Source organism: Salvelinus namaycush, chromosome 15, assembly GCF_016432855.1.
Source record: "Salvelinus namaycush isolate Seneca chromosome 15, SaNama_1.0, whole genome shotgun sequence".
NCBI lineage: Eukaryota > Metazoa > Chordata > Actinopteri > Salmoniformes > Salmonidae > Salvelinus > Salvelinus namaycush.
In genome coordinates this window covers 36609715-36622639 of record NC_052321.1, presented here as the reverse complement: position 1 = coordinate 36622639, position 12925 = coordinate 36609715, and the positions used below count along the sequence as shown (strand labels likewise).

The 12925-nt window shown below is 43.4% G+C and overlaps 1 protein-coding gene across 1 annotated transcript in view; it reads left to right on the top strand.

Annotated features, from left to right (window-relative positions):
* LOC120060058 (stAR-related lipid transfer protein 9-like) overlaps nucleotides 1–12925 on the top strand; it is a 35147-nt gene that overhangs the window by 1432 nt on the left and 20790 nt on the right. Inside the window, exons 2-3 of the mRNA XM_039009123.1 lie at nucleotides 1145–1214; nucleotides 5611–5727. Of these exons, the coding sequence (XP_038865051.1) occupies nucleotides 1145–1214; nucleotides 5611–5727 (187 nt within the window). The remainder of the gene's footprint in view (nucleotides 1–1144; nucleotides 1215–5610; nucleotides 5728–12925) is intronic.

The window sequence follows — 12925 nt, the reverse complement described above, 5'->3', positions numbered from 1 at the left end:
TGGTCGAACCCCGGTTCGAAGCCGTCTCTCTTGAGGTTGTCGTGGTTTTGGGTTGGGCTGCTGGGGTTGGCAAAATGAATCCCACGTGGTGGAGCATGTGCTTATTACAACTTCCAACAGAGTCCCTGGTGTGATTTATCTACCCCGCCTCACACACCCAGACCAAGGACAGAGAAGTAATTTGTACTATTGCAGTGTCCCTCATTGTTGCAATCCCCCATTATCGCTCAAGGAGTTTTAAACTCATTCAGCTCTACTCTTCTACAACCTCAGATTCCATTCTGTTGCATCATATGTGTCCAGAACAAGCAGCTGGAGCACACACACACACACACACACACACACACACACACACACACACACACACACACACACACACACACACACACACACACACAAACAAACATGGGCTTTTGTCCAAGGAATGGCTCAAGCTTTCTCACCCGAGGGACTCTTTGCAGGGCCCGTTTGGACTGTTTTCTTTTGAATAAGAACTGGACAGTATTTTCCAACTCTGATTCAGGGATTTTTGGGTTTGTCTTTGACACCATGTAATAGTCTCATGTCACTACTCTCAAGTAGCACTAGCTAGATTTGTCTGCAGTCCCTCCTCCTTTAAAAGTCACAAAAATAAAGGACATAAAACAGAGTGATCTGGCATTTGAGAAGATAGTACAGATTGAATGATGTCTCTGTAACAAGCACTAATATAATAATGATCGGTCTCATGTAGCCATCCTGCCTGAGTAACGTGGGTAGATCAGAAGAACCGATGAATGAAGGACATGGTCTGGTCACCTCATTTGTTTTTGTTATTACCTCTCACACTCAGTTAATATATAATAATAAATGTCATTTTAGCAGACGCTTTTATCCAAAGCGACTGACAATCATGTGTACATGCATTTTATGTACGGGGGGGTCCCAGGAATTCAACCCACTATCCTGACTTTACAGGTGCCATGCTCTACTAACAGCGACAGAGGACCACCAGTTTGTGGTCATGTCTGTCCACCGTGACTTTCCGTCTTCCCCCGTGTCTGTTACCCGTCTCCCCAATATACCCCCTGACTGGGCGATTATAATGTGTAGTTAATGTGGGCAAATGCGTGAAACACAATGTCTATCTCTCTGTCTTTCACAGGGAAGGTGTGGATGGAGGGAGGCTAGCTGTGCAGGTGGAGGACAAGTTGGTTAGGATAAAGAATACTAAGGTGAGTGCCATACTGTCTTTTTACCCAGCATGTAACTGCACAGGTGACTCTGATACACACACACACACGTCTCCTAAATAGTATCAGATTGGGGTTATTTTTCTTGTAACCAAGGCAGAACCCTTTTTTGGGGGCTATATAGAACCATTTCTTAAATGTTCAATAAAGAACCATGGTCACAAGGTTCTAAATAGAACCTGTATTGGGCTATAAAGAACCCTTTCCTAAGGTTCTATAAAGAAACATTTAAAAAGGTTCTATGTACTATAGCGGAAAAGAGCTCTGCTATAGTTACAACCCTTTTTTTATGGTTCTTTATAGAACCTTTATGGAGAATGAGAAAGGTTGGTTCTATAAAAAATCTGAACGGTTCTTTTGTAGATCCTTTTGTAGAACCATACAGGTTTTTTTAAAATTCTGGTCAGCCATAGTATATTGTTACATTTCCATAGGTGTTATTATTGTGTTAATTGGCTAGTTCAACCAAGTGAGCTACCTCTGGAACAGCTGGGGGTCCCTGGCTGATTTAGTCAACTGTCCTCAATTGACACAAGGCCATACGTGAGTCTTTCACAAGCCACATCACTGGCCAGGGTCTTACAGAATGGCGTAACACAACAGATTAGATCAACTAGAACGACACTCTCACTCACGGTTGCACAAAAAGAGCTGTGCTCAAACTACGCCCCAAAACATTGTAATCAGCCACCTCCCCTACATTTTACTCATCACCAAAAGAGCAAAGAAACCTTTTATGAACTGTAAAGAACCATCGAAGAGCTCAAAGGGTTTTTTGAGTCATCATGGTTCCACAAAGAACCCTTGAGGAACCCCTGATACTGTATGTGATATTCCCATGTTCTATTGCACTTTGATATTGGCCAATATATCTGTCAATCAACGTCAGAGCTGAGGCGGCGATCTTGACGTACTGTTTATGTGTGTAGGGCAGGTTGAGGGCAGCAGGTTTTGAGGAGGTGGGGGCATCCAGAGGGTATGTGTCTCTTACACACAGGATGTTTACACTCAGGACTGGGCCCTTTGCTGTCTGATTCCAATATTGTTTATAATGATTGTGCAGAGCCTACTCTCCCTCACACACACTGCCTCACACACTCGGAGACACTTAGAGGGAGGGACGGTCGTACACAGGGCCCACAGGCACGCACACACCTGTAGAAACACACACACAAACACACACAGGCAAAGGGACCCTCCCACAGACACCACGACACGCATACACACTCCAATGGGACACACAAGCCTCTGCTATTCAGTGGATGATGACAAGTTGTGAACCCAAGTTACAACCCTCACACCTTTGTTAGAGCGAGTGGTTTAAAACCGTCTCCGTAGCGTGACTGAGTATCTGTGACAGCTTCCCCCCAACCACAATCTAATTATTGCCTCCCAGATCCAGCAATTAGGAGGAAACTGCTTTATTACTCCCTCTTAGTGACTCAAAATCGAGTTTCTTGAGTGTGTAGGTTCAGCTTTACAATATTATCAATATTATCACTGGTTGTTCAGGGCTGGAGATGTTTACGGCAGAAGTTAGAGAAGGGAGAGGATATGTGTTTTAGAAATGATGTGAAAGAGACGAGCCACATATGGTGTCCTGCTGTTACAGAGCTGCCCGGAGCAAGGTCCCATGGGAAGAATTATTTTAGGAAAGTGGGACAGTTTGGATTAAGATGGAGAAAGTGAAAAGAGAGGAAGAGGAGAATAAACACACACACGCGGATGGGAGAGAGAGGGCGAAGTTGAAGAAGGACGGGAGAACAGGAGAGTGAAGGAATGGAGCAGACAGAAATGGAGATAGAGGGATGGATAGAGTAATGGCCACAGAGACGAGCTCACCCACCATGTCTAAGCCTGTGTGCTATGTGGTTCACTCTCAGATCAGCCATTCGAAGCAAGGCTATTGTTTAGTATCATAACAATGGTGCATGGCTGAAGTAGCAGGTTTTAACTGCAGTCAATTGGCTGTGAGGAATGAATAGCTTCAGTGTGGCCTAATGCTGCTGCTAGAAACTTTGTTGACGATTGACTTGATTACTGTCAGACTGTGCAGAATCCCTGATCTACAACTGTGCATCCCAAATAACTACTCGTATGTGCCCTGCTCAACCTGATCCCCTTAAATGTGAGTGTATTCTGAAACGATGGTGATGTCAGCTGTACATACAGTGCATTCGGATAAAGTATTCAGACCCCTTGACTTTTTCCGAATTTTGTTACGTTACTGCCTTATTCTAAAATGTATTTAAAAAAAAAAAAAAAAGTTTCCTCATCAATCTACATACAATACTTTACCCCTACCTACATGTACAAATTACCTCGACTAACCTGTACCCCCGCACACTGACTCGGTACCGGTACGCCCTGTATATAGCCTCGTTATTGTTATTTTATTGTGTTGCTATTATTTTTTTAACTTTAGTTTATTTAGTAAATATTTTCTTAACTGCATTGTTGTATTCGGCGCATGTGACATCAAAATGTATTCGATTTTTATTGGATTTGATTACAAAGCAAAAACAGGTTTTTAGACATTTTTGCAAATGTATTAAAAAGAAAAATCTTACCATAATTGCATAAGTATTCAGACCCTTTACTCAGTACTTTGTTGAAGCACCTTTGGCAGTGATTACAGCTTTGAGTCTTCTTGGGTATGACGCTAGAAGCTTGGCACACCTGTGTTTCTGGAGTTTCTCCCATTCTTCTCTGCAGATCCTATCAAGCTCTGTCAAGTTGGATGGGGAGAGTTGCTGCACAGCTATTTTCTGGTCACTCCAGAGATGTTCAATCGGGTTCAAGCCACTGCTGTGTTGCCTTGTCTGTGTGCTTAGGGTCATTGTCCTGTTGGAAGGTGAACCTTCGCACTAGCCTGAGGTCCTGAGCACTCTGGAGCAGGTTTTCATCAAGGATCTCTCTGTACTTTGCTCTGTTTATTTTTCCCTCGATCCTGACTAGTCTCCCAGTCCCTGCCGCTGAAAAACATCCCCACAGCATGATATTGCCACCACCATGCTTCACTGTAGGGATGGCGCCAGGTTTCCTCCAGACGTAACGCTTGGCATTCAGGCCAGATATTTCAATCTTGGTTTCATCGGACCAGAGAATCTTGTTTCTCATAGTCTGAGAGTGTTTTAGGTGCCTTTTGGCAAACTCCAAATGTGCTGTAATGTGCCTTTTACTGAGGAATGGCTTCCATCTGGCCATAAAAGCCTGATTGGTGGAGTGCTGCAGAGATGGTTGTCCTTCTGGAAGGTTCTTCCATCTCCACAGAGGAACTTTGGAGCTCTGTCAGAGTGACCATCAGGTTCTTGGTCACATCCCTGACAAAGGTCCTTCTCCCCCATTTGCTCAGTTTGTCCGTGCGGCCAGCTCTAGGAAGAGTCATGGTGGTTCTAAACTTCTTCCATTTAAGAATTATGGAGGCCACTGTGTTCTTGGGGACCTTCAATGCTGCATACCCTTGATACCCTTCCCCAGATCTGTGCCTCGATACAATCCTGTCTCTGAGCTCTGTGGACAGTTCCTTCGACCTCATGTCTTGGTTTTTGCTCTGACATGCACAGTCAACTGTGTGACCTTATATAGACAGGTGTTTGCCGTTTCCCGAAACAGGATGCAACTGAACTCAATTTCGAGTCTCATAGCAAAGGGTCTGAATACTTATGTAAATAATTTTTTATATCTTTTTTTATACATTTGCAAACATTTTTACAGACCTGTTTTCACTTTGTCATTATGGGGTGTTGTGTGTAGATTGATGAGAAATCCATTTTGGAATAAGGCTGTAACGTAACAAAATGTGGGAAATGGGAAGGGGTCTGAATACTTTCCGAATGCACTGTACGTGGAGACAACGATATCGACACGTTAAGATAAAGGTTAGACAGTATCATGGTGAAAATACACAAGAGATCGACCGTTTGTAAGGTCTCGTGCACAAGATGAGTGTACTGTTTGTGAAATGATGCTCAGTGGCTGTAAACTAAAGTTGTCCACAGCAACAGCTCAACAGTCCTGTCCGGGCGTGTAGATACATGCTCTGCTTCAGTTGCCCTTTTTCATGGCATGGCCCTTAGTCAACAGTCAACACCAGGGCAGTCAGTCTCGTTAGTAATGCTGACACTGTAGTTGATTTAAGTGGTTGCCTCTAGTAGTAACACAGGGTAACACAGGTTCTCTTGTCTGGGCTGTAACCCTGTAACCTCAGTCCCGTAAAGCATAAGCTTCGACACATTATTTTGAAGACCTGATTGAATGTGCAGCACAACGTGCACGTGTCTCAGTACAGCTTAAACCGTACCTCATCTTTTGATAAGCAAGACGTTTGTCCCTGAGAGTCTCTAACTGTCTCTCTGTCTGTGCCCCCCCCCCCTAGCTGGATGGACGTCAGGACGGACATGGAGACTCCAGGGAGAAGGTGCTGGAGTTTGGTTTTGACTACTGTTACTGGTCTGTGGCCCCAGAGGAACCACACTACGCCTCACAGGAGGAGGTAAGTAGGAGTCCTGCGTGTTGTGTTTGTTTTTGATTTGAGCTGTTTTTGTTCCTGGGTTTCGTGCCGGTTGAGTGGCGGCATCGGGCATGTGCGTGCCAGGCAGGGGTGGGTGTCAGTAAGCATGAAATTGGAGTGAAAGGTGCTATCTGTACTTGTCCAAACAAGTGTTTTTCCACGGTCATGATGTGCACTAAGGAACACCACCCTGGCATTTGCGTGTGAAGCAGCCGGGGGGACGTTGAGCAGGGTGGGCACGGGGAATCACAACCTGGACTGAAGGAAGACGTCCAGGGGAAATAATACTGTGTTTGGAAAGAAACAAAACGTCTCGGATATTGATATCAGCTCCATCTGTTCTCCGGATTTGTGCGGGCCTCAGATTCCCTTTTATATCTCTGTTATTGGCTGATTAAATCTGTTTGTGCTGCTTGGATTGGTGGGTGCTACCGTTTTTCCTGGTACTGACGGGAGGAGGAGCCAGAATAAGACCCACCCCCTCAGATACAGACTAGCAGAGGCCATTGTGTCATGTTAGTTGGACCTCCGTTTTTAGAACTCAAACTTGATGAATGCTGCATTGTCTTGTTCTGATTCCTGGCTGATTTATTTACAAACCAACATTCCCATTAAGGACAAGCTATGCAAGCAATGTTGCCTTTGGTGTTGAAGACAAGTACCATGCCATGGGAAAAGCCTTGGACCACCCTGGCTTGGTCTAGATCCAATGGTTTTGTCCTGGTCTCTGTCTGTGAAGACTGGAGAGTTCCTCCCTCTCTGCTGTCTCCTCTCCTCCCCTGAGAAGTGTGTGTGTGAGTGAAAGAGCTGTGACGGCCCACTCTCTGAAGCAAAACACAGCGCTCTTCCCTCTCGCGCTCTCTCTCAATTCAATTCACAAGGCTTTATTGGCATGGGAAACGTATGTTTACGTTGCCGAAGCAAGTGAAATGGGTAAACAAAAGTGAAACAAACAATTAAAAGTGAACAGTAAATATTACACTCACACCAGTTTCAAAAGAATAAAGACATTTAAAATGTCGTGTTATGTCTATATATAGTCTCTCTCTCTCTCTCTCTCTGTCTGTGTCACTCTTTCATCCCTCCCTCTCTCTCTGTCTCTTTCTCTATTGCCCCATTCTCTCCATCTCTGAGTTGTGCCCAGTCAGAGGGTGCTGGTGGGGTGGCCCTGCCACTACATTCCTCTGGTGACCCGTGGTGGGCGAGGAGGAGGGGCAGCAGGGGCACGGCATAGAGATACAATATATTGTTGTTAGTGTGTGTGTTTTCTCTTTACTCTTGTGGAGCAGGGTCACAATCTGACCTCTTTCTGAGGCCTTTAAGTGTGTGGCTGTTCCACACAAACTCTGACACAGTGGCACCAGAGCTGACATTTACTGGCCACACGTCACAGATAGTTGCTAGGTCTACCCTTCTCTCTAGGCTCTGTCCCAAAGAATGTAGACTATACACTATTTACAGTGCTGTATGTTGACAACATTTGAGTACAGTGTTGAATAAAACGACTCGTGTTAGGTGACCTGAGGCTAACACTAAGGACTGGTCGTAAGGGCAGATGACGAAAATGTTGTGTTGTTTGTGCAGTTTCAGAACACTTAATTCCCTCAGCAGTTCATACTTTCCCCAGACTTTCATACGCAGACATACAGTTGAAGTCGGAAGTTTACATACAGTTAGGTTGGAGTCATTAAAACTCGTTTTTCAACCACTCCACAAATTTCTTGTTAACAAACTATAGTTTTGGCAAGTTGGTTAGGACATCTACTTTGTGCATGACACAAGTAGTTTTTCCAACAATTGATTACAGACAGATTATTTCACTTATAATTCACTGTATCACAATTCCAGTGGGTCAGAAGTTTACACACACTAAGTTGACTGTGACTTTAAACAGCTTGGAAAATTCCAGAAAATTATGTCATGGCTTTCGAAGCTTCTGATATGCTAATTGACATCATTTGAGTCAATTGGAGGTGTACCTGTGGATGTATTTCAAGGCCTAGCTTCAAACTCAGTGCCTCTTTGCTTGACATCATGGGAAAATCAAAATGAATCAGCCAAGACCTCAGAAAAAAAATTGTAGACCTCCACAAGTCTGGTTCATCCTTGGGAGCAATTTCCAAACGCCTGAAGGTACCACGTTCATCTGTACAAACAATAGTACGCAAGTATAAACACCATGGGACCATGCAGCCGTCATACCGCTCAGGAAGGAGACACGTTCTGTCTCCTAGAGATGAACGTCCTTTGGTGCGAAAAGTGCAGATCAATCCCAGAACAACAGCAAAGGACCTTGTGAAGATGCTGGAGGAAACAGGTACAAAAGTATCTATATCCACAGTAAAACGAGTCCTATATCGACATAACCTGAAAGGCCGCTCAGCAAGGAAGAAGCCACTGCTCCAAAACCGCCATAAAAAAGCCAAACTACGGTTTGCAACTGCACATGGGGACAAAGATCTGATGAAACAAAAATAGAACTGTTTGGCCATAATGACCATCGTTATGTTTGGAGGAAAAAGGGGGATGCTTGCAAGCCGAAGAACACCATTCCAACCGTGAAGCATGGCGGTGGCAGCATCATGTTGTGGGGGTGCTTTGCTGCAGGAGGGACTGGTGCACTTCACAAAATAGATGGCATCATGAGGATGGACAATTACGTGGATATATTGAAGCAACATCTCAAGACATCAGTCAGTAAGTTAAAGCTTGGTCGCAAATGGGTCTTCCAAATGGACAATGGCCCCAAGCATACCTCCAAAGTTGTGGCAAAATGGCTTAAGGACAACAAAGTCAAGGTATTGGAGTGGCCATCACAAAACCCTGACCTAAATCCTATAGAATATTTGTGGGCAGAACTGAAAAAGCGTGTGCGAGCAAGTAGGACTACAAACCTGACTCAGTTACACCAGCTCTGTAAGGAGGAATGGGCCAAAATTCACCCAATGTCACGTTCTGACCTTTATTTTCCTTTGTTTTTGTCTTTAGTTAGTATGGTCAGGGCGTGAGTTGGGGTGGGCAGTCTATGTTATGTGTTTCTATGTTGAGGTTTGTCATTTGGCCTGATATGGTTCTCAATCAGAGGCAGGTGTTTTGCATTGTCTCTGATTGGGAACCATATTTAGGTAGCCTGTTTTCACTGTTGGTTTGTGGGTGATTGTTCCTGTTCGTGTGTTCCTGGGTTTTTCTGTGTTCACTAGTTCGGGACTGTAGCTTCGTTGTTTTTTTTGTCTGTTTATTGTTTTTGTTCATATTGAGAAGTATTCTAATAAATTATGGATACGCACCACGCTGCGCTTTGGTCCTCCTCTCCTTCTACCGACGAAAGACGTTACACCCAACTTATTGTGGGAAGCTTGTGGAAGGCTACCCGAAACGTTTGACCCAAGTTAAACAATTTAAAGGCAATGCTACCAAATACTAATTGAGTGTATGTAAACTTCTGACCCACTGGGAATGTGATGAAAGAAATAAAAGCTGAAATAAATAATTATCTCTCTATTATTCTCTATTATTATTCTGACATGTCAAATAAAGTGGTGATCCTAACTGACCTAAAACAAGACATTTTTAAATGTATTTGGCTAAGGTGTATGTAAACTTCCGACTTCAACTGTATTTATTTAAAAAATAATAGTTTTGTTTTCTCCCTTAATAGTACCACTGGTGTAATAGATCTACCTATAATTTCAACAGTCTTTAATTCCATTAAAAAAGTCTCACTGTTTTAGATAAGCGTCAGATTATTTCCCTCTCACTGGTGCCAAGCACTATTTTAAAGTCACAATTTAGTCTTGTGTTTTTCTCAAGCTACATGTCGGAGCGCTGTAGTGTAGTTGTGTGTGTCCAGAGAAGACGTCGTCCTCCTGGCTTAACTTCCTGTTGAGCCCTGAGGGACTGAGTCAGTCTGAGACCCATGGCGGGGGAGGGGAAACTCAAACCTAACTCCTGCTCCTCCAGTCTCTACCCGACCACACCCCTCTGAGACTGGCCAGAGCAAACCCCCTATTCCCACCACTCCAAGCTGCTAGACCTCTGCTGTGTTGCACTGTACTGTCTGGATGTGCTGTATATGCCACAGAATGAAAAATAACACATACTGAGGGGTCTGCAATTATTGACACCGCTAAAGATTCTTATAAATAAAGTAGTTAATAGTTTAGTGTTTGTTCCCGTATTCCTGGCACGCAATGATCTTTGACCCCTCTGTAACTTTCTCACTCATCATTATTCACGATTCATTCAGGATGATCTGTAATCATGTTAGCATACACATTAATGCAGAAGTGTTTAGAAACCTATTCTATTCTTATTTACAATAAAAGTCACCCCAGTATGACACTGCACATTATTTACCATTTCTATTTTGCACAAAATGATCTGAAACACAACCAAAACAAACAGCAAATGCATCCAACAAGTGTGTAGAGTCACAAGCTTGATGTAATCATTGCATGCCCGGAATTTGGGACCAAATACTAAACAGTTGACTACTTTATTTATAGGAATCTTTAGGGGTGTCAATGATGTTGACTTGTTATGGTGCTGCAGTGACAGTGCTGCTGCAGTGACAGTGAGCTGATGGAGTGTTCTCCAGAGTCGGTTTACCTGCATGCTCTTCACTCTAGTCAGAAAGAAGGAGTGAACTGGAGAAGAGAGAGAGGGGGAGTAGAAAGGAGGGGAAGGTGAGAGGAGGAAGAGGGCGCAAGAGAAAGAGAGAGAATGCGAGATCCTAGGTATTCACTACGGAGTTAGGCTTTGGAACAGAGCTGAAGAAGAGATGTAATCCATAATGGAAGCCAGCTGTTGAGGTAGTGGTGAACTAGAGAGAGAATGGACCTGTTTATTTAAGCGCTCGTTCTGTAAGTGTTAGATGTGTATACTTACGGCGTAATATATTCTCTTCTATGTTTAATTAACATGGGACATTTAACCGTAACTCGTTGAAGGACTGGGGCATTTAAATAGATGGAAAACGGAAATGGCTGAGAACTGGGAGTCATCTGGAGCACAGAGAGAGGAGGGTGGAAGAGGGAGAGAGAGAGGGGGGATGAGAGGGAGACAGAGAGAGAGGGAAGGGGGGAGGAGGAGAATATATTGGGGTAGAGAGAGTTGGAGAAGAGAGAACGAGGAGGGAGGGAGAGCAAAAACACCCCGTCCAAGCTCCAAGCTGACTTCATTTGGTAATAAAACCCAGCATTGAGCTCCAGATTCAGATCCTGTCCAATGACGTCTTTTGGGCTGGAATCTAACTGTGAAAAATGACTTAGTGGAGCAGCTGTGAGTTTGGCAGACGAGAAATGGGCGGTTCTGTCGACCCCCTGCCCATTCCCCTCCTCCACCTCTGGAATTCTCTCTCGCTCTCTCTTATTCTCCCCTCTCTCTCTCTCTCTCGCTCTCTCGCTCTCGCTCTCTCTCTCTCTCTCTCTCTCTCTCTCTCGCTTTCTCCCTCCCCCCATGCTGTGTTCATGACTTGATTATGCTCTTGGTGTTTCTAGGTCTGTGTGTTAGTCGTGCTATAGGGAGAAGAAGAACGGCTCTGTGCTTCACAGTGATTGGTGTGCATTTTCCTCTCACACTGTATTCCACACTAGTGAGCTTGAATCCAACTTTACTGATGACTGGTTAAAGGAACCATGACTCCCGCACATATTTGATCTTGTTGTGGCAGACTATTAGACTAGTTACGGACACTCACAAGGCACAAAGACATCAATAGTTTGGTCTTGCTTAATCGCTTATAAAATCCTGATTTAAAAAAAATGTTCAGCACCTGTGATGGACAAAAAAGTATTCTAATTTAATGTTATCTTAGTAAAAGCACACGGTGTTGCTACCCATATCTCTGCATATTTGCAGTTCTCTGGACCAGTGATGGTAATAGCAGACCTGCTATTCAGGGGGACAGTCCAGTACATAGAGTACCCATGTACACTACCATGCCAGAATCCCCCCCAGAATAAACCCCTATACTGTACCCCTATAGAGAGTATAGCAGATGAGACAGCCACCCCATACAAAAAAAACACATGAAAAAAAAATATCGGACACGGACACGTGTGAACTAATCACAGACATACTGTATGTGTTTTCCCAATATTTCCAGTCCAGTATAAGTATCACGTGTGCTTTTGTAACTGGCGGGTTTAGAACCCGTGACTCCCACAGGAGAAGCCAACGTCTTGACCATGAAGGACAACACTCATTTTTAATAAGGCGCAGGCGGGGCTACCTCATCACGTGACCGTGAGCAACCATGACCGACTCGTGTCCGATACACTTTCACATGTGCATTTCCACATTTTAATGTCAACTAGGGTTGTCAAACGATTCAAAAATGTAATCGAGTTAATCGCAGGATTTGCTGGGATTACCAGCAAATTCGTCATTTGCTCAAATTGAGCGGTAATTTACAAAAAGTATTACAATAATATTGCCGTTTTCATTTTGCCCAAAGTAACGGTTAGCAAAATCGGGGAAATTGATGAACACACTTTCTTTAACCTCAAAGTCAATTTGTTTTGCCTATATAGATGATTTTTAGCTATATAGATGATGTATGTTGATGTTTTCAGTGAATTTTAAACGCTTTCAGACAATGCGGGAAAAAAGATAGACAGATAGTTAACTTGAGGCATGGAGGGACAGAATAAGTTACAAGAAGAACAAAAAGAAATGGAGGAACATAGTCTGGATGGTCTTCAGAGATAGATGAGAGGGGTTGAGGGTGGCTGAAGGTTGGTATTTAAACAAACAAAAGATAACTATACAAAAGATAACTATAATACACTGTCTGTAAAATGTATATAGTATGTATAAGCTGAAAGTAGAATCCTAAGTATTGTTGTCCATTAGTTTCTCCAATTAGGGGAGGGTTGGTAGGGTTAGGGGAAAATATATACAAAAAATATATATACAGTGCCTTCAGAAAGTATTCAGACCCCTTGACTTTTTCCACATTTTGTTACGTTAAAGCCTTATTCAAAAATGTATTAAATTCTTCCCCCCCCTCATCAATCTACACACAATACCCCATAATAACAAAGCAAAAGCAGGTTTTTAGAAGTTTTTGCACATTTCTTACAAATAAAAAAACTGAAATAACACTTTTACATAAGTATTCAGACCCTCTACTCAGTACTTTGTTGAAGCACCTTTGGCAGCAATTACAGCCTCGAGT